The following is a 22,413-nucleotide window of genomic DNA, read 5'->3' on the forward strand; positions in this document are numbered from 1 at the left end:
TAGGATCTCAGAATAATGGCAGCAGCCAGGTGATAGCTCTTGGCATCAAAAGCAAGGAGAGCCATAACTACCATATGGGTAGAAGGTTTATAATAGTATCTGCGGAGATTGATCTTCAGAAATCTATGGTTCTGGCTCATAGCACGAGTTTGCCAATGGCAAGTCATCTGCTGCCAATAAGAGTAAACTGAGACAATGTGTTGCTCTGTAGACCAGGCAGGAGTGCATGGCATGATCACAGCTCACTGCAACCATTGAACTCCTGGGCTCAAATGATGATCCTCTCACCTCAGTCTCCCAATAGTTGGGATACAGGCACATGCCACCACACCTGGCTAATTTTTCTGTTTCTTTTAGAGATGGGGTCTCCCTTTGTTGCCCAGGCTTGTCTAGAACTCATGGTATCAAGTGATCCTCCTGCCTCAGCCTCCCAGTGTTGGAATTACAGGCGGGAGCCATAGTGCCTGGCCCAAACTTAATTAAAAAAACAGAGAAGGCAAGGTGCAGTGGCTCACACCTGTAATCCCAGGACTTTGTGAGGCCAAAGTGGGAGAATTACTTGAGCCCAGGAAATTGAGACCATCCTGGGCAACATAAGAAAACCCTGTATCTACGAAACAATTTTTAAAAAATAAGCCTGGTGTGGTGGCACATGCCTGTGGTCCCAGCTGTTCAGGAAGCTGAGGTAGGAAGACTGCTTGAAGGGGAGGTTGAGGCTTCAGTGAGCCATGGCTGTGCCACTGCACTCCAGTTTCAGATGCCATCTCAAAATAAAAATAAGAAAAATATAGGTGCTGTGGCCATACAGTCTCTGTTGCAACTACTCAGCTCTGCTGTAGTAAAGCCAAAGCAGTTGTAGACCATAAATGCAATGTGTCACACTCAGACTTTATAAAGCAGGCAGCAGGCTGGATTTGGTTTTTAGACCGTGCACTAGGCAAAATGGGATATTATGTAAAGATAAAGGTGTAATTCCTAAATAGAGGGTTAGTAGTGTGTCCCTGTAAGTCAAACAATTTAAATTAAAAAGCATAAATGTCTGGAAACTCAAGGTGTTGGCAAAAATGTTTTAGGAAATTCTGATCCAGCATACCAAATTATATAAAAACATGGAGATTTTTACCATTGCAATCTAGTGGCTTAAAGGACTTATTTAGAAACTTGTATCCAAAAATGCAGAATACATATTTTTTCAGTGTTCATGGAACATATATAGAAATCAATCTTGTACTTAACCACAAAAAAAAAATAAATAAATAAAGGTCAAATTGGGCGGCACACTGGCTCATGCCTGTAATCCCAGCACTTACAGGGAGTGCTGGGAGGCCGAGGTGGGTGGATCACAAGGTCAGGAGATCCAGACCATCCTGGCCAACATGGTGAAACCTCATCTCTACTAAAAATACAAAAATTAGCTGGGTGTGGTAGCACGCACCTGTAGTCCCAGCTACGGGGGAGATTGGGGCAGGAGAATCACTTGAACCCAGGAGGGAGAGGTTGTGCCACTGTACTGCAGTCTGGTGACAGAGTGAGACTCTATATCCAAAAAAAAAGGAAAATTCAAAAAAGTAGATAACTTCAGGCCACATTTACCAACCATAATAAAATTAGATATTATATCACTTAGGATGCTTTTGGCTACGAATTTACAAAATACTCAACTAAAAGTGAGCAATCAAGGTTTATTTTTCTTACATAACAAGGCATCAAAAAGGCAGTTCCAGAATTGGCCTAGTAGCTGAGTCTTAGGCTCTGGGTCGGCTTCTCTGAGGTCCACTTTCTTCTCTTCTTGGTTGCAAGATAGCTGTAGCAGCTCCAGACATCATGTTCTCATAGAAAAATGTTTAAAAGCAGGAAGCGAGAGAGGAGGAATTCTTCATGATAAACCTGTCTCTTCTGAATGAGGAAAACCTTTCCCAGAAGCCCTGGCAGATCCCACTGAGCAACACTGGGAGATACTGGCCATCCTGTGCTGCACAGGAGACTGGAAAATTACCATCTGATATCCTCAGAGTCTAAGGCAAGACACAGATGCTGCCAATAACAAGGGGAATTGGGTATGGCTGCTGGGATGGCAATCAATGGTTGTGCCAGTCACATAAAACAATATACCAATGTGGAAATTAAGATATATTCTCCTAAATTTAGATTATTTCTGGATCAGAAAGAAACAAAAACCAAGATTACTGTAAGATGGTAGCTTTATCATTTTCTGTTACTTTCTTCTTTCACTGCCTGGGTATTTCGTAGTCTTGAATAGTATGTTTAGTGCATATGAGTTTATCTTTCAGATTTTCATGTATATGCATGCATCCAAAGGCTGTAAAAACTCCTCCAGTGTAGCTTCGGATTTCCCCTTCCCCTCACATCTCTTTGGCCACATTTCACATCTCTTGGCATGTTAAACTCTCATTATTTTCATTACCATTTATGGTAATTGCATGATTTCTTTGTTAAGCAAATGATAATTTGGCTGTTTTTTTAACTTGTAAGAAAACTAAAACTTTTTGTTCTTGATAAAATCACTACACTGTGGTTAGAAAATGTGATTCTGGAATGTGTTATAAATAAAATTTCTTCCAACCTTTCCCTGCTTCTTTGACAATCATGGTCTGAACAATTTACATCCATAAAATTTTCTTTGATATGAATTTTCAGACTTAGGATAAAGGATGACCTCTGAATGAAGGCATTGTCACTGGCATTACATTCTTCAAGTCTTTCTCGAAGAGGAAGGAGTTAAGTCATGATTAGCCTAAGCTAATGGGCTTTCCCCATTACTTCCACTCATATGGTTGCTTGCCAACATAAATTCTCTGATGATTAGTAAGGGGTAAGTGCTGATGGAAGGCTTTTCTACATTTATTATATTCACATGTGTTTCTCTATTATGCATTCTCTGAGGTTGAATGGTAGTTGAATCATGACTCAAGGTCCTCTCACATTCCTTATATTCATAGGGCTTTTTCTCAGTGTGAATAACCTGATGATGAATCAATTGTGAGCAATGACTAAAAGCCTTCCCACATTCCTTACATTCATATGGCTTTTCACCTGTATGAATTCTGTAATGTACAGTAAGATGTGAGACCCGTTGGAAGGCCCTACCACATACCTTACATTGGTAGGGTTTCTCTCCAGTGTGAATTCTCTGATGTTGCTTGAGTTGTGAGCTCACTCTAAAGGCCTTTCCACATATTTTACATTCATAGGGTTTCTCACCGGTATGAATTCTCTGATGTCGTATAAGAGTTGAGCCTTGATTAAAAGCCTTCCCACATTCCTTACATTCATAGAGTTTCTTGCCAGTATGAATAGTCTGATGTTGAATCAACTGAGAACGATGACTAAAGGTTTTCCCACATTCCTTGCATGCATAGGGTTTTTCACCAGTATGGATTCTATAATGTACTTTAAGATGTGAGATCCGATTGAAGGCCTTGCCACATTCCTTACACTGATAGGGTTTCTCACCTGTGTGGGTTCGCTGATGTTCAATCAGCTGTGAGCTTCGACTAAAGGCCTTCTCACAGTCTTTACATTCGTACGGTTTCTCACCAGTATGAACTCTCTGATGTTGTATAAAATTTGAACCAGAATTGAAGGCCTTTCCACATTCCTTACATTCATAGGGTTTCTTACCAGAATGAATATTCTCATGTTGAATTAGTCGTGAGCCATATTTAAAGGCCTTCCCACATTCCTTACATTTATAGGGCTTCTCATTAGGATGAATTCCTTGATGATTAATAAGAAGTTCCTTTTGCCAGAAGTCTTTTCTACATTTATTATACCCAAAAGCTTTTTCTCTAGTATGAATTTTCTGATAAAAACTAAGGGATGAATGCTGGTCGAAAGTGGGCATTTCTTCATGTCTGATGATCATCTGATGGAAATGTCTGTCTGGATTTCCCTGTTGTCTGTCAAACTGGCTTCTGCATTCCCAATCATCTTGGAAACTTGAACACTCAAGACCATAACTTGTAAGGCTTTCCATTATCTCCCATTGGGGTGATTCGACTTCATAAACATGCTGCTTTGGAGATAATTCCTTGGTATCATATCTGGACTCCAATACTGAAAAAGAATGAAAAAAGCAAGTATGTTTGTTTTTCCAAATAAAGGAACTAAAGTAAGAATTGGAAGGTTTAGACTCAATGCCTATTAACTCTTGAATGTAGCTAAGCAATTAGAAAATGGACAAGTAGAACAGTGAAAGGAAAATAACATAAATGAGATGAGGGAGGTAATAAGAGAGGTTATAAAATTCTAAAATGTTAGTGTGGAGCTGGGCATGGTGGCTTATGCCTGTAATCCCAGTGCTTTGGGAAGCCAAGAAGGGAGAATCACTTGAGGCCAGAAGTTTGAGACCAGCTTGGGCAACATAGTAAGACCCCATGTCTACAAAATAATTTTTAAAAATTAGCCAGCTGCAGTGGCACATGCCTGTAGTCTCCGCTGAGAAAAGAAGAGTGCTTAAACCCAGGAGCTTGAGGTTGCAGTGAGCGGTGATCATGCCAATGCACTCCAACCCAGATGACAGAGGGAGACTCTTTTTTTAAAAAAAAATAAAGATGTGGGTCAGAATCACTGTTGAACCATATTTTATAAGACAATAAATGTTTCCGTGAGACTCTAGAAAAGACAAATATAGTGTGACAGAAACCAAAGCAAATCATTGGTTTGAGGGACTTTGCAGGAAGGAGCACAAGGGAACTTTCTGGGTTGATGGAAATGTTCGCTATCTTGATTGAGGTGATGGTTATGTGGATGTGTAAATTTGTCAACACTCATTAATACTACATTTAAAAAATGCATTTTATTGACTGTAAATTATGCCGCCAAAAGAGTGAATTTTTAAAAGAGGATGGGGATTTCAAGATGAAAAGAGTTCTGGAGATGGACAGTGATGATGGTTGCACAACAGTGTAAATGTACTTAATACTACTGAACTGTATACTTGAAAATGGTGAGCATGGTATTTTACCGCAGTTTAAAAAAATAAAAATAAAAGTGACGGAGGAAGTGTGTGGTTGGATCTGCAACCTGCCTCAGCGCCTGGAAGACATGCAGGAGAATGAGCCAGACGAACATGCTGGTACAGTGGCAGCTATTCTCATGTGTCTGCTAGAAGTTAGAATGACATGGCTGCTGTCTTCCTCTGTGAAGCTTCTTATATCTGAAGTTTAGCTGAACACCATGGTGTTTTTTTTATCTGAAGTATAGCTGAACGCCAGGGCTGAAGCCCATTGTCAACTGAATGACATTTCTTAAATTTCTTAAATGTCATTCATTTACCTGAACCTATGTCCTTTTTTTTGTTTTTTTTTTTTGAGACGGAGTCTCGCGCTGTCGCCCAGGCTGGAGTGCAGTGGTGCGATCTCGGCTCACTGCAAGCTCCGCCTCCCGGGTTCACACCATTCTCCTGCCTCAGCCTCCTGAGTAGCTGGGACTACAGGCGCCTGCCACCGCGCCCGACTAATTTTTTGTATTTTTAGTAGAGACGGGGTTTCACTGTGGTCTCGATCTCCTGACCTTGTGATCCGCCCGCCTCGGCCTCCCAAAGTGCTGGGATTACAGGCTTGAGCCACCGTGCCCGGCCTCTGAACCTATTTCTTAAAGGTGACCTTGGAAAAAGAAAGGCTTTGTTCCTTGTTTAGAGGATTAGGCCAGTTGATTGAGGGTGGGTCCTTCTAGAGCAACATACTTTGCTAATTATTCAAACTGCATGAAAAAGTTGAATGGTATAAGGGACTGTGATTCTATCTGGTCCATGATTTCAGCTACAGTGGCAGGTTTTACTGTACTTATAGCAACCAACCCCCTTATAGCAGTTGACTTAAAGAGATTCAGATAGAGCTTGACACAAGGAGCCATGAGATAAAAGGAATGGATGCTTTTGAATGTATTCATGGCGTGTATGGAACAGACAGCCTTGGAGGACTTTATAGGCACATACAGGTTTCATATGGTGGCAGACCAGATACTATTACTCATTTTGTTATTTGTGAAAATATTAAGCTAAAATTACTGGAATATAAGATTGCTTCTACAATGGAAGACGATAAAGACTGTGAAAGAAACACTGGGTTTTGTGGGAATAATGCTGGCTGCTGTCACCTCAAAGACTTGTGCCACAACTATAGTGTATACACATGCCATTGTAAGAACAAGACTATGTAAAGAGTACACAAAGGTATTTTTTTCAGACGTTGTGTTTGGCTGTTCAAGAGTCAGGTTACGGGTCTCTACTGTGGTCTAACAACTCAACTAGTGAGACAGTTTCCAAACACAGCCACCTATCTACCTATGAAGGCATGAATCTACTCAATGGTTGGGATATGTGGCAGCCATCTTACAGAAAAAGGAAAACCAAGAAACTGCAGTGGACCATGGAATATTAAAGCCAACCTGGTGTACAGAACAACACACATTTGAGACAAGCTAACTGCCTAACTGGGCTTTTGGTTGTAGGAATTAAAGTGAACACGTATTACTTGGTCTTTCTGGCAATGTGAAAAAAATCTTGGCTGCTTCCAAGGAAGTGTCTTTTTAAAGCACTCTTTTCTCCAAAATGCCATTTTCTCTACCACATCCACCTCGCACAGTTGAGCTCTGTTGATTTACAGCAGGGTATAGTGTTATTTATTCCATGAACACATTTCTACTCCTGTAAATAAAGCCATTCCTGATTAAATACTATTGTATAACTATCCAAAGAGAGTACTATCCGTCATAGATTTCGAACTTCTTGCTTCTATTTAACTTGTAAGGTTGCAAAATAGCAACAATAATGATGTTTTCTATGTTTTCACATTTCTTTACAAAATCTGGCACAGTATTTTAAAGTTATTTGGGCAGAAGTCACTGTTTCGTGCAACCAATGAAACAACATCTAAAAATCTTATGTATAGTCTTAGCATTAAAATATTTTATTTTCCACTTCTAACAGGTGCTTGATGTTTAGCATAATTTGGACATTTAAATAAATATACCAAACTCAAATGCTAATAATTAGGGACAAACTACTAATAGTTTGGGACAGCAGTAAAATGTTGATTTTTGGTCACTCCAGTGTTATGAACACATCCTCATATCTTCCCTAACTTTGTGGTACGTGAAGACAGCTAGAATTCAACTGTCCTTTCAGTGATTTATTATGAACCCGCCTGTTTATCATACCTAGATATTGTTTGCTCAAAGGAGGAACATTTACCACTTCTGAATTTTTCTCTGCTTGTTTCCACAGTAAGCATTTGAACCACATTATATTAATATCAACAACAGTATACAGTTATAGAAAAGGGGCTATCTGCTGTCTAATTCAGCAGGTAATTTTTGATTTATACTTTTGTAAATGAACAAGGTACATTTTTCTTTTTTTTTTTTTTGACAGGTTCTCACTTTGTCACCCAAGCTGGAGTGCAGTGGCATGATCTCGGCTCACTGCAGCCTCGACCTCCTGGGGCTCAAGCGATCCTCCTGCCTCAGGCCCCCAAGTAGCTGAGACTACAGGTGGGCACCACCGTGCTCAGCTAATTTTTGTATTTTTTTGTAAAGATGAGGTTTCGCCATATTGCCCAGGATGGTCTCAAACTCCTGGGCTCAAGCAATCCGCCTGCCGTGGTCTCCCAAAGTGCTGGGATTACAGGCGTGAGCCACCATGCCCAGCCTCAAAGGACTTTTTGATGAGACTTTGATTCTGTCCTAATTTGCTGAATCGTACATCATAGAAAGACTCAAGTTGATGTGCTAACAAGGATATCATTTTTAAATGTTGCCATTCAGTTCAAATGTACCTTTTAATACTTTAAATGGATATATGTACATAACCCTTAAACACATTCATGATAATTCTGTTGAGACTTCTGGCTAAGGATGCTGCTATACTGGTATATAAAATGTGCACAATTAAACTCCAGTGTGATCCTACTCATTTCAGTACATATGAGTGGGATCTTTCGTGCAGCAGCTTTATCTTAATACGGCTCTTTGTGAATGCGCTTTATAGCATTTATTGAGGGTGAAAGAGCAGGAGAGAATTCTACGTTAAGTATTTTTATACAAACATCGGTCGTTTATTAAACAGAACCAGTATTCATAACATTTGTCTGGGTTTAAGATATGTCATTTTGCAGATCTATTCACTATAGTGACCCCAACATTACTGAAAATTACCAAGCTTTTTCGGCTCTCACCAGTGAAAAATGGTATCCTCTTAAATTCTGTCAGCATGTCACATTCATTGTCATCAACAGTAACTGGATGTTTCTGAGATGTTTTGACTCAAAAATATTACAATCAGTTTGGAGACAAAAGCACAATCTGCATTTTAGTTTAATGATGACACTGATGACTTTTTTAAAAACCTATATACAAACGTTCTATATAAAGTTTGCCTCCAAAACATTTTTCTTTTTCTTTTTTGAGAGATGGGGTCTCATTCTGTTGCCCAGGCTGGAGTGCAGAGGCACAATCACAGTAATACTACAACCTCAAACTCCTAGGCTCAGGTCATCCTCCTCTCTCAGCCTTCTGAGTAGCTGGGACTACAGGCGTGAGTCACTGCGCCTGGCTGCAGAGTGATTTTAATATGTCAAAGTATTAACGTGATGTAGTAACTTTGTGCCCACTGAAATCTCTTTTCTATCACATCCTTATGTGTAAAAGTATTAACAGGCGGCACTAACTTTGTGCCCACTCAAATCTCCTTTTTTTTTTCCCGAGATGGAGTCTCGCTGTCTCCCAGGCTGGAGTGCAGTGGTGCAATCTCGGCTCACTGCAAGCTGCGTCTCCCTTGTTCACGCCATTCTCCTGCCTCAGGCTCCCACGTAGCTGGGACTACAGGCGCCCACCAGCACGCCCGGCTATTTTTTTTATGTTTAGTAGAGACGGGGTTTCACTGTGTTAGCCAGGATGGTCTCGATTTCCTGGCCTGGTGATCCGCCCACCTCAGCCTCCCAAAGTGCTGGGATTACAGGCGTGAGCCACCGCGCCCGGCTCAAATCTCTTTTCTATCACATCCTTATGTTCTTCGACACACTGACTTTTATGCTTCTCCTTTTAGAAACATAAAATTCTTGTTTTAGTCTTAGTTGTAAAAAACATTTTAATGTGGACCTTGCTCAGGCGAAGATTTATGACCTACGAGTCACAGCTAAATAGTCAACACTGTCAGAGCTGATACTTTTTGGTTCGCGTGAGGTTTGGTATTCTTGCATTTACATACATGGCTGTCAACTCTGTGGACTTGTTCTGTACTGATGTTGACCAGCTTTTACTGAACTGTTGAAACTAAAAAAGTTAAACACGTGCTTATAAAAAAAAGGTGCGGGGGATTATGTCCAAAGAGCCCAAGAGCCAGTCTGAAAGGGTGTCACTGGCCAAATTTGGAAAAACATGAATGTTGTGATAAATAATGATAATGGGTAACCATCTGTTACAGGATAAAATAAGATTTATTTTATTCTGACCTGGAGATGAGAAAAAATATGCCACCTACTATTAATCCATATGATATAAATGAAGAAACAAATCGTGAAAGGGAGAAAGCTCTTCTTTACAGGAGCATGTGATCTAATAAATAAAGAAGAATAAAGTTTTTTTAAAAATCACTCTTTTGTAACTATTAATCATATCTGATCCAAGGGAAAACTATCAATGACTTCTGAAACTAGCAGGTGAATAATATGTGAGACGCGCAGTAGTTAATATCCTCTCAAGGTGGACCACAAAATCATGGCTTGGCTCTATTTCTACACTGCTTTCCCTCTGCCCACAGTGCAGAGCCCAAACTTCTTAATGTGGTTGCCTTTCCCAGCTTATCTTTTTTTTTTTTCTTTTGGAGACAGAGTCTCTCTCTGTTGCCTCAGCTGGAGTGCAGTGATTCGATCTTGGCTCACTGCAATCTCCACTCCCCGTGTTCAAGCAATGCTTCAGCCTCCCAAGTAGCTGGGATTACAGGCATGTGCTACCACACCTGGCTAATTTTTGTGATTTTAGTAGGGACGAGGTTTCACCACGTTGGCCAGGCTAGTCAAGTGATTTGCCCGCCTCAGCCTCCCAAAGTGCTGGGATTATAAGCATAAGCCACCATGCCTGGCCCCTAGGGTATTTCTTTGTGTTCCTTCCTTTGTTCACTGAACTCAGCCACAGAGGCCGTCCATTATCTCAGAGGTACCAAGGGCTCCCTGCTCAGGTCCTTCACACTCACTGGCTGCAACTGGTATTCCCCAGCTACATCACACCTTCCATGTCTCAACTGAAACGCCTCATCCTTGAAGAGGCCATTGGCCCTACCATGCACCCTGACTCAACCTGTTCTTTTTCTTTCATATATTAGCTCATGTCCATGTGTCTGTATGATTTCATGTCTATTTTCCCACTGCAGTGTAAGTTCCTTGAAAGCAAGGATAATGTCTGCCTGCCTCATCAATGTATACTGTGGCATATTCCATGGTGCATAATAAAAGCTTATAAGTACTTGTTAACTGACTCTCCAAAATTCAAACAAACCGATACACATTCCTTTAGAAAAATGGTCAAAGGACAAGATCATGTCCTATGCAGGGACATGGATGGAGCTGGAAGCCATTATCCTAAGCAAACTAACACAGGAGCAGAAAACCAAAAACTGCATGTTTTCACTTCTAAGTGACAGCTAAATGATGAGAACACATGAACACATGGAGTGGGACAACACACACTGGGGCCTTTCAGAGAATGGAGGTTGGGAGGAGAGGATGACAACACTTAAGACATAAGCTTTGAATGTAGCAATCTGCAGGGAAGATTTTCTAAGACAAAGGGCTACTTCCAGCTGACCTGATACCTGCAGTGGCTACTCCCTTCCCATTGATACCTCACTCACCTGGGCACAGGCCTCCAGACACCACCCTCTCCACCATCCAGGGCTCTTTGCCTTGCTCTAGGAAGGAGATCACATCAGGTTTGGAAATGGCAAGACCTGGAGATGAGAAGAAACATGCCACCTGGTTATGGTGTGAGGGCCCCAGAATTCAGATCCAGGACCTGGTCATCAAGCAGGAGAGGCAGTTGCAGGAAGTGCCAGAGGAAGATGGGACAACTGCCTGAGGGCAGGGGAAGATGCAGCTTCAGCTGACAGCGCTGCCCTTTAACCCCTCAAAAATGACCAGTCATAAGACTGAAAAGCACCCAAAAACTGACCAGGAAGGAACATGCCCAAGGATAACCTCCAAACTAAACAGATGAGATCACCTTACCCAGTGAGACCAGGTTGTTGTAGGTCTCCAACATCACGTCTCTGTACAAATCCCTCTGAGCAGGTGCCAGACACTGCCATTCTTCTTGGGAGAAGACTATGGCCACATCCCTGAACAATTCTGACCCCTGGAATGGCAGGCATGTATGATATATATGTATTCCAATGGTTCACAGTGGGATGAAAGGAGGTGGGGCAGGTCTTTGCAGGAGGGGGGTTGTTTTGTTGAACAAGAAAGGTGGGACTGAATGTGAAAAGTGACAGAAGAAATGGGTATGAGTAAAACAGAATGTTCAGATGTTCTCAAACACTCCTTTTAACTGCAAATCAAAGCTCTGTGTACAGGTCTGGGATGAAAATTAAAATCAAGCTAAACGGAGTTTTCCTTATTGTAAGAAACAGTGTAATAAAGCACACTGCCCACTCTGTACTTGGCATACAATAAATTCTCAAAGTGAGACCTATCATTTCTATCTTTTGGAATAACAATAACAATAAAAAATATTTCTGATGGATTTTCCCCAAATATTTTATTTTTTTTTTAAATTATGGAAACATGTTGTCTATCTTAGATACAGGATTTTCATATAAGTCAATAATTTCTTGGAGATGAAAGTTCATCATTATGTTGGAACATAACACAAGCATTTTTCTTCATGGGAAAAACCATGGAGATCACTTTTATTGAGTGTACAGTTTTCTATCAAGTGAAATGAATGACCCAAACATCCTCTTATTTTGGATCCCGAGGTTGGATCAGATCTCTAAGGTTTTTCCAAGCCCTGACCACTCACTCACCTAGCTGACTGATCATCTCACTTTCTGTATCACTCACCATCCTCAGCTCTGTACTTTTCTTGCTCTTAAGCTAAAGAAACTAATGGAGGATGTCCCAGATTCAAATGCTCTGTTCAACGTCAAACTAGACTTTAATTCTGGCATTGAATCTTGATGGATTCCCAGCCAAACCTCAATTACATATCCAATCATTAATCACCCCCAAAGCAGGACACTGTACCACGTGCTGAAATTGAAACCAACCAACACCACCTCCCCTGCTTTTCTATATGCGATTGCTCCTAACCATTCATTTCCATCTCTTCACACTTCAGTTCTTACAAAGGATGCTCTCTTTCATACAGGGAAATGAGTTTCTCCTCCTAGCAGACGAAAACCATCAGGAGATGCAGAATGCTATAGAGAATAAATCTGTGGGCATTTGTCAGAGAGGAGAGGACAATGGGAGAGGGGACTCCTGCCTAGTACTTTTATTCCCTAAAATGGGAAAGTCTGAGAACCAAATTCCTGGATGGAACCCAGGTGGAAAGTTTCAAGATAAGGAAAGCAAATATTTGTGGGATGTTAAAACTCACAAGGGACATGACTTTTAGAATTTCAAGGGCTGATAGGTCCTCCTCCTGGTTCCTCTCTTGGGGAAGGGCAGAGTCCTGCGATGGCAGAGCTGGGGGAGGAAAGAGCAAATATGAGAGGCTAGGCTTGCCTCACAGCTCCTAGAATGCCAAAGTTACAAGTTCCCACCTGCTTGCCCCTCTGCCCACCAAGAAAATGGGGGGGGGAGGGGACAAAGGGATCCTCACCCAACCCCAGGAAACCAGCTTTAGCTGCTGCAAGGCAAAGGGAAACCAGTGGTCCGTTCCCTCCCATTTCCCCTAAACATCCAGTGGTTCTGTTTTGTTGCAGATGCAAGACTGAGGCGGGGATGCTGTGGGCTGTTCTACTGACTGAGACCCACATGTTACCTCAAGGGCAAGGAAGGCTTCCCTCAAGCCAGGAAGCATAGAAGGTCTGCATAATTTGCATAGCCCCAGCCTAGAATAAAGCCTTTCCAGGACTAGGCCATTTAACTCTTTCCTGCAGCAAATGTAACACCTTCGAAAGTCTACCTGGCTCTTTTCCCAACTGCCGAATTTACAAAAACCTTTACAGCCCAAACTGCCACTTCATGGAGCATGCCTTGCATCAACAAATGGGACAGACTTGCAAGGAACAGTCAGAGACAAATCACACGCAGTACGCCCAGTGCTCCATTATCAGCCCATAAATGTGTCCTTCCATAGAGACACAGCAGTGCACAAAGCTGCAGGCCCAATAATATTTGCTAAATAATAGAACTGAAAATTAGTACATAAGTAAGCAAGTCCACAAGTAGGCAAGTGGTTGAATCATTTTTGGCACAGCCATATAATGCGATGCCAAGTGACTATCTAAAATGACTATCAAAAACTGACAAGCAAAGATAGTAACTACTGGATCCTCTGAGAACATTCAGCAAAAAGAAGTCAAACTCACTAACACACAGGCTAAAAACAAAACAAAACAAAAAAACTGGAAGGAAAAACACCCAAGTATTTGCAGTGTTGTCATTTAACCAGTTCTTGAGCTCATTGTTAAACAAGAAGTATTTTGTAAAGCAGTAAGTATATAAAGTGCCTATTGCATTACAAACATTTGGTTCTAAGTAAGTTGTAAGTGAAATAATTATGAATGTTGCTTAATATGATGTAATAGGCAGCTTTTCTTTATTATGACCACTTTTATAAGCATTATTTGTATTAACTGCACCATATCCTATTTACACAGGATGGCCTGTGATTCACTCAAGTGTTTCTCCATTGCTGGACACAGAATTTGAACAAGGTCATATAAAATGTTCCCAAGTATAAGTTTTTCTAAACTAGCGGTTCTAAGTCTTCTGGGGTCTTGCAACTCTCTGAGAACCTCATGAAACAAGATTTCCTCTCAGATTAAATAAAAAAAAAAAAAAAAAAAAAAAGCACGCATAACAGTGAATGCAAAACATCTGCAATTTCAGGGGGTCGGAGACCCCTGCGCACCCACCTAAGGGGTCCATGCACCTGGCCTATGAGGCTGGACGCAGAAAGGGGGCGCCAGCCGGCGCGCGCCGCGAGGGCCGGCGGGAAATGTAGTCTCACGCCGGTAAAGCCACAGAGCGACGATGGGGCGAGAAGTCTCGGTTCTTCTCAGGCCTGAGACCCGCCTGGCCGCGGCACCAGCTCCTGTTGGACCCCAGAGCACCTGGAAAGCTCCGGAGCCCCTCACCTGCCGCCTCCTCGGGTTCAAGTGCCACCGCGGCCGCGCCCCCAGCAGCCCAGGGCGCGCTTCCACCACGGTACCGGCGGATTCGCCGTGCGCAGCCGGAAGATGGCGCAGACGCACAAAGCACACCGATGCTGCGCCATGATAGGGCCGGCGCCGCAGTGACTTCTGGGAAACATAGTCTCTAGGCGTGAAGGCCGCAGCCCGGCCTTGAAGCCGGATCTCGCGATGTTTCGAGGTGAGCCGGGCGCAGGCGTGCTTCCCCTGCGCGCGGGAGAGAGTTGTGTGTTCGAGTCCCTGGGTCCCTTCCTGGGGGTTCTTGGTGCTGTGCTATCTGCGTGTGATTCTCTAGCGAGAGATTGTGCGCGAGTGACCGAGTGGGCAAGGGGCTGTCACTGTGTGTGCGTGATTGTTGTGACGGTGTGTGGTGGTCACTTCGACTCCGCGTGGGTCGCTGACTGTGTGACTGGTACCGTTTAGCGGTGGATACACAATTGTGTGCCGCTGTGGAAGATTCCCTCATCCGTTAAGTTCCCATTTCCGTGGAACAGCAGTTTTACCAGGTTTGAAAGGAGCCTGAAAAGTTTGGAAGCGTAAGTTTATCTGGTAACTAATTTTAAACATTACATATATGGTGAATTAAATGTGGGTTATGAAGGAGAACGCAAAATAAAAACGTTATAAAGATGTAAAAGAGTTTTATGGGGCGGCATCTCTTGGCCAAATACCAGACCGCCACAGGTAGGTGTTAATTCTCTCTTGGTTTTAGGCGGCTTTGGTGCCATCACGTGTGAGAAGCCCAGGACTTTACACATCCCGAGCCAGTGTGGTCCAATATGATGGGGAGTCCGAGTGCCAGATGCCGGTCAGGACCTGTTATTCTGGGTCTCAGAATGAGGAAGCCCTCCCTGTCCGAGATGGAACAGTTCGTCCTTGAGTCAGGCCCGGAGTCCTGAGTTACTGTCTTTTGATTTGATCCTGTTTCCCTCAGACCTGGTGAGCTCTGTGGTGTAATAAGTGGGTAAGAGTGTGAGCCCTTAACCATCTCTAAGACTGGAGCCAGAATGCCTGAACTCTAGTCTTTTTTTTTGGGGGGACGGAGTCTCGCTGTGTCGCCCGGGCTGGAGTGCAGTGGCCGGATCTCAGCTCACTGCAAGCTCCGCCTCCCGGGTTTATGCCATTCTCCTGCCTCAGCCTCCCGAGTAGCTGGGACTACAGGCGCCCGCCACCTCGCCCGGCTAGTTTTTTTTGTGTGTATTTTGTAGTAGAGACGGGGTTTCACCGTGTTAGCCAGGATGGTCTTGATCTCCTGACCTCGTGATCCGCCCGTCTCAGCCTCCCAAAGTGCTGGGATTACAGGCGTGAGCCACCGCACCCGGCCGAACTCTAGTCTTAGAGTTGTGCCTCGGTCTCCACATTTGAAAGTGAGGATGATTATAGCATCTAACACATCGAGTTGTTTGGGAGGAGTAACTGAGCTAATATGTGTAAAATAATGCTACTGCTGCTGGATAAGGATGATGATGTGACTGAAGCTAATGCTTTCCTTCTGCAAAGATGCTTTTTCCAAAACACACCATATTGCCTCTTTACACATTTTCAGGAGAGGGTAGAGGCTGTATTTTCCTTGCAGGCACAGTGTTGTGGTAGAAAGCACACTTTTAGAGTTCGACGGGTGTGGATTCAAATGCCATTTCAGCCATTTATTAGTTTCTTCATTTTGTCCATAAAAGGAAGAATGTAATGCTGGGCTTGCAGTTTTGTCCTGCGGGTCAAATAAAATGATGTAATAATAGAAGCAAAGCTCAGAGGTTGGTTAAGAGACAACTTCCGCAAAGATGGTTGAATTTCATGCTTGTGAGCAGAGAATCGAGGAGACCGTTGTAGATTTATCCTACTCGACCTTATTTGTGGTTCAGGACAGTGTTGTGAGTTCAAGAGCAGAGGGTAGATGCAAAAAGTCATAATCTTTCCTAGGTTCTCTGATCTTGGGAAGGGGCGAGTGGCTCTAGTTTCCCTTTAACATCCCACTGTGTGAGTGTGTCTATATGTACATGCATCAGTATTTGCTTATGGAGGAAAGGAAGGAAAAGGACCAAACAGGTACAAAGCCAGCCATCTCTCAGGCTTTCTTCTATACCATTTTTACTTTCTCACATTTATTAATCTGCCAGAGAGAAATTTAGAAGATGATGAAATGGCCAGTTCTGACTCTGAACCAAGCCTCTGAAGTCATACACCATTATACTCTTGGTCACAAAATCAGCTGTGAGTCTAAGTAGGTGGAGGCTACACAAGAGTATACATACCAGGAGGCAGGGATCATTCAGGGTCCACTTAGAAGGTGGCTTCCAGTTTCTTCCTTTTAAGAGTATGAGAATGCTCTGAGCTGGCCTCTCCATTCCATGAAATCCATAGGTCTTTAGTCAGCCACTTCCCAGTACACATTCCTGTGCCAAAGCACATGCAGAGTTCCAGCAGCTCCCTCTCCTGTTAACCATCACCCTGCCCCACCGAGCCATATCCATCCTTCTGCCAGATTCCTTCTATTTCAGGATCACCCATTATCACTCAAATGTGATCAACTGTGGGGAAGTGGGCCATATTCTGTTGTGCATAGTAATCCAAGCAAGGAATCACACAACAGAGTGGGCTCTAACCCAATCTTAGCTACTCACTCTCTGAATGACCCTGGGCACCTCCCCCAATTTTTCTGACCTAAAATCTGTGCACTATAATAATAATAAATTTCCATGGAGGAAGAATAACCTTTTCAACAAACAGTGCTGCAGCAACTGGACATCCATAGCCAAGAAAGAAAAAGGATAAAAGGCTTTTCTCCAGGACTAATCCAGGAGAAAAATACATGTATTGCATCTTCCTTGTGACAATTGAGGATAGAATACGTGTGGTCTTCTCTCTCTGAGGACTTTTTTTTTTTTTTTTTTTTGGGACGGAGTCTCGCTTTGTCACCCAGGCCAGAGTGCAGTGGCGCGATCTCGGCTCACTGCAAGCTCTGCCTCCTGGGTTCACGCCATTCTCCTGCCTCAGCCTCCCAAGTAGCTGGGACTACAGGTGTTCGCCACCACGTCTGGCTAATTTTTTGTATTTTTAGTAGAGACGGGGTTTCACCATCTTGGCCAGGATGGTCTCGATCTCCTGACCTCGTGATCCGCCCGCCTCGGCCTCCCAAAGTGCTGGGATTATAGGCGTGAGCCACCGCGCCTGGCCTCTGAGGACTTTTTTTAAGAGACAAGGTCTCACTCTGTCACCCAAGCTGGTATGCAGTGGTGTTCCTGGACTGAACCGAGGGCCAGGCTGCTTTTTCTCGCAGCCCAATAACTTCTTGATGTAAAAGAAGAGAGTTTTATTTCTGTAACCGGGTACAGGGAGAGGGCCAGAAAAATATTGCCAGACAACTCAAAATTACACAGTTTTCCAGTGCTTATCCACCTTCTAAGCTATATGTCTACATGTAAGTGTGCATTCATCTAAAGATATAAGTGATTAATTTCTTCTCATCTATAACTAAGATCTGAGTCTTGGGAACCTTCCTCCAGAGCCTCAGTAATTTTACTTACTCTAGTTGGGTCCAAGTGCCAAAGGTGATTACCCTTACCTTGTCTCCTACTAAGTTATGGAGTTCTGGGGACCCTTACTAAAACTTGTTTAATCCTAAATGGATCCTGGGATGAGGAGTGTGACCATTCTTTCATTATCTTGTCATGCTTCAAATCAGCAACCTTTGTGTTAGGGCACTGGCTCTCTCAGCCTTTAATATTTAACCTAACCATTTAGTCAATGCTGGAACAGTTGTTATGGAGGCCTGCCTGTTCAGCTTTTGTGAGATCTGGCTTGCCACAGTGGCACAAATACGGCTTACTGCAGCCTCAACCTCCTGGGCTTAAGCAATCCTCCTACCTCAGCCTCCCAAGTAGCTGAGAACACAGGTGCGTGCCACTACACCAGCTAAATTTTTATTTTCTTTTTTTTTTTTAAGAGATGGGGGTCTCACTGTATTGCCCAGGCTGGTCTTGAATTCCTGAGCTCAAGTGATCATCTTGCCTCAGCCTCCCAAAATGCTGATGATGCTGCGTCGTTGTCTAGGGTAAATACCTGAGGTTCGTTGTCTCACGCCAAGGGAATCGAGGACGCGGACACACAAGAAGTGAGTTTAAGAGCAGAGGTTTAATAGGCGAAAGAGAAAAGAGAACAGCTCTAGCTCCTGCAGAGAGAGAAGGGCTCCCAGGTAGGACTTCCACGGGGCACGGGGTTTTGTAGACTGGCTTCAGGAGGTGGTGTCTGATTTACATAGGCCCCAAAGATTGGTTGGACCAGGTGTGCCAATCAGAAGCTGGCTGTCCCACCCTAATCTTTTATTATGCAAATGGAGTCCCTACCTGGCCAGGGCCATGCTGTCTGTTCCTTACTGTACACTTCCCTTTTGGTTGACAAAAGGGAAGATGGAGCTGCCATGTTGGACATGCCTGGCCCCCAGGTACCTTTTTCCTATTGGCACAGCTGCCGGCATTCACCCGTGCAAGCTTCCAGCTTGCTTATCTATGTCTGCGGCTTGATTTTTCAGGCTGCTCTTTGTTAGAAATGACTCAGGGGCTGCTTTTCATTAAAAGGAAAACCGTACCGAGGATTTCCTTACCCTCACTATCTGCCTAAATAATTTCTTTTTAACTCCTATGTTACTTGGGATTACAGGCATGAGCCACTGTGCCTGGTAGAGGGTTTTTTTGTCTTTATTCCTCAAGATTTTGCATTTAGATAATTATGTTAAACTTAGGTGTGCTAGGTAGACATATGTCTGCTGATTACCCATTAGGAAGAATGTGGATTCCTACTTAGGGAAAAGGAGTCAAGCTGGTGGGACCAGCGGAAAGCAAAGAGATAAAGCAAATAAGCTATAGATCTGCATTTTCTTCATGGTCCAGGATATATAAACAGAAAAAGGAAGCAGATAAACTATAGGCTTGCTTTTCTTTATGGCCCAGGACATATAGCTCTCCTGAGCAAATCATGAACATAACTCACAAACTCCCTGCTTATCATCAAACGCACGCAAACATTTATCATCAAACACCTTGAGTGACAGAAGAATGCAGGTTAGCTCCCTGCTGCCTTGGCATTATCCATCAGCCCAGGAACCATCCTATAAAATCTCCAGCAAGCCTTTGTTTCCTTGCAGTCAGCTCCTCTTCTGCTGATTCTGCCTGTCGCTCCCTGATAACACACTTTCATACTGTCTTTAATAAATCTGCCTTTCGCCGGGCGCGGTGGCTCAAGCCTGTAATCCCAGCACTTTGGGAGGCTGAGATGGGCGGATCACGAGGTCAGGAGATCGAGACCATCCTGGCTAACACGGTGAAACCCCGTCTCTACTAAAAAATACAAAAAATTAGCCAGGCGAGGTGGCAGGTGCCTGTAGTCCCAGCTATTCGGGAGCCTGAGGCAGGAGAATGGCGTGAACCCGGGAGGTGGAGCTTGCAGTGAGCTGAGATCCGGCCACTGCACTCCAGCCTGGGCGACAGAGCGAGACTCCGTCTCAAAAAAAATAAATAAATAAAAAATAAATAAATAAATAAATCTGCCTTTCTTTACCCACAACTATCTTGGTAAGTTCTTTTACCTCTGCACCACCAGCCCAAATAGTTGCTGCTCACCTGAGACAAAGAATATATGTGGTTTTTAAGCAAATCAAAGTTTACTTAGTGACTCTTACCAAGCTTTGTAGAAGGTTCTGCCAAAAGGAGAAGCTTAAGAGATAATGGCTAAAAATAAAAAATGTTACCATCTAGCCTCCTCGGCTAAATGTAACCACTGCCCAAGGGGTTCTTCCTGCGGACTGCATAAAGAAAGACCATGGCATTGTAGTGGAGAAAGAGGTTAATAGACATGAGGCTGGCCACGCCACATGGGAAATGGAGTTCGTACTCAAATCATCTCATCCAAAGCTCTTATATTAGAGGTTTTTCAAAGTCAGTTTGGGGGAAGGGGTGAGAGTGGCCAGGTAACAGGTTCTTGCTGCTGATTCGTTGGGCTGGAGATGAAATCATAGGGGATCAGAGCTCTCCTTGTGTGGGCTGAATTGCTGCTGGGTGGTGCCACGGGAGCTGGGTTGGTTAGTCCAAGTGGAACCATCAGGTCCAGGTGGAGCCATGGGTGTCAGACATGAAAAAACCCGAAAAGATATCTCAAAAGGCCAATCTGAGGTTCTACAGTGGTGATGTTATTTGCAGTAGTAATTGGGGAAGTTGCATATCTTAAAACTTTTGGAGTAATGGCTGACAGTTGAATAATGGCACCACTTTAGCAGGACCCATCCTCTTCTCCTCTCAGACGAATGGCTCCCATTCGCCCATTATTTAGACTATAGTGTAAGTGTGTTCCAAAGTTAGCTCAGCCCTATAGCCCAGGAATAATTAAGGGAAAGGGGTTAGCTCAGTTTACTGTAATAATTTTTCTCACTGATACAGTCTTTGCAAAGGTGGTTTTGTAAAGATGCCTACTCTCTTCACGCATCTGTGAAATGTCGAAAAGACTGCCAAAACCTGGAAGTTTACTGATGCCTTATTTTAAACAAGTCTTGTCTGTCTGGTTTGAAAAAGCGAGGGGAAGATATCAATCATAATTTTGTTCAAGACAGTGAGTTCTAAGTTTCTCTTCAAAGAATCAGTATGTCAGTATGTTCAGTTCTTTGTTCTCCATTTTAAAGTTTAACTTCCTCATTCTCTTCATCTCCTTGCCCCTAGTTTCAGTAAACAACTTCCCTGCCAGTTCTGATCAGTAGTTCACATCTGCTCCTCTGGTCACCTGCTCCATCGTGAGTCACCCCTGGTCACCCGCTCTAACCTAAGTCACCTTTAGTCACCTGTTCCATAACAGTCTTTCCTGCCAAAACTGCTCACCCCACCACTCTGGCTTTTACCGCTGCTATCTTTAATATAGCCCATCAGAATTAGCTTAGACTGTGTGGTCCAACGCTAGCCAATAGGGGAATGACACAGCAGTAGGGGCTACCTACATCAGGGATAAGAACCCCTTCCCCTCCATTGTTCAGGTGTGCTCTCACCATTGCTCCATCTGCAAGATGTACCCTTCTATAGAAGTAAAATTGCCTTGCTGAGAAAATTTATGTTAGAGTGCTACTTCTTTTGCGGCAGCAAATTTTTTTTTTTTTTGAGATGGAGTCTTGCTCTGTCGCCCAGGCTGGAGTGTAGTGGCGCAATCTCAGCTCACTGCAAGCTCTGCCTCCTGGGTTCATGCCATTCTCCTGCCTCAGCCTCCCTAATAGCTGGGACTACAGGCACCTGCCACCACACCTGGCTAATTTTTTGTATTTTTAGTAGAGACGGGGTTTCACTGTGTTAGCCAGGATGGTCTCAATCTCCTGACCTCATGATCTGCCTGCCTCGGCCTCCCGAAGTGCTGGGATTACAGGCATGAGCCACCGCACTCAGCCCGAAAATTTATTTCTAACAATTTCAACACTCAAACACAACCCAACTACAATTTTTGTGGATTGTGTTCCTTTTACTTTTTATTCATAGGAATAGTTTTCCAATGTTGCAGTCATAATGCAATTTCATCAGTTTTGTTCCTCCTTTAAGAAACCTTAACACAAGAAGTATTTTTACATGTTGCTTCATTGCCATGTGATTATTCTTTTAAAAAGTTGTATAGTTTTCAATCGGATAGATGTAAAAGGAAAATAAATCTCAGGACCCTGGCTGGACATGGTGGCTTATGCCTGTAATCCCAGCACTTTGGGAGGCCAAGGTGGGGGATCACAAGGTCAGGAGATCGAGACCAGCCTGGCCAACATCGTAAAACCCTGTCTCTACTAAAGATTAAAAAAAAAAAAAATTAGCCAGGCATGTTAGCGTGTGCCTGTAATCCCAGCTACTTGGGAGACTGAGACGGGAATCGCTTGAACCCGGGAGGCGGAGGTTGCATTGAGCTGAGATAGCAACACTGCACTCCAGCCTGGCAACAGAGCAAGACTCCCTCTCAAAAAAAAAAAGAAGTTTCAGTTAGTATTTGCTGCTATCATAGTTGCATTTTTTTAATTTTCTCAAATAAAA

At 43.4% G+C, this 22,413-nt stretch overlaps 1 protein-coding gene across 1 annotated transcript; it reads right to left on the reverse strand.

The window, feature by feature from the left end:
- Positions 1 to 1,662: 1,662 nt before the first annotated feature.
- ZNF582 (zinc finger protein 582) lies at positions 1,663 to 15,307 on the reverse strand. Its single transcript, XM_021931475.2, has 5 exons — positions 14,102 to 15,307; positions 12,616 to 12,704; positions 11,244 to 11,370; positions 10,871 to 10,966; positions 1,663 to 4,077 (listed from the first exon to the last, which is right to left on the reverse strand). Exons 1-5 carry the CDS (start codon positions 14,112 to 14,114, stop codon positions 2,756 to 2,758), a joined length of 1,647 nt encoding a protein of 548 aa, XP_021787167.1. The 5' UTR covers positions 14,115 to 15,307; the 3' UTR covers positions 1,663 to 2,755.
- Positions 15,308 to 22,413: the final 7,106 nt, after the last annotated feature.

The sequence above is a fragment of the Papio anubis genome, chromosome 20 (genome assembly GCF_008728515.1).
Source record: "Papio anubis isolate 15944 chromosome 20, Panubis1.0, whole genome shotgun sequence".
Lineage (NCBI taxonomy): Eukaryota > Metazoa > Chordata > Mammalia > Primates > Cercopithecidae > Papio > Papio anubis.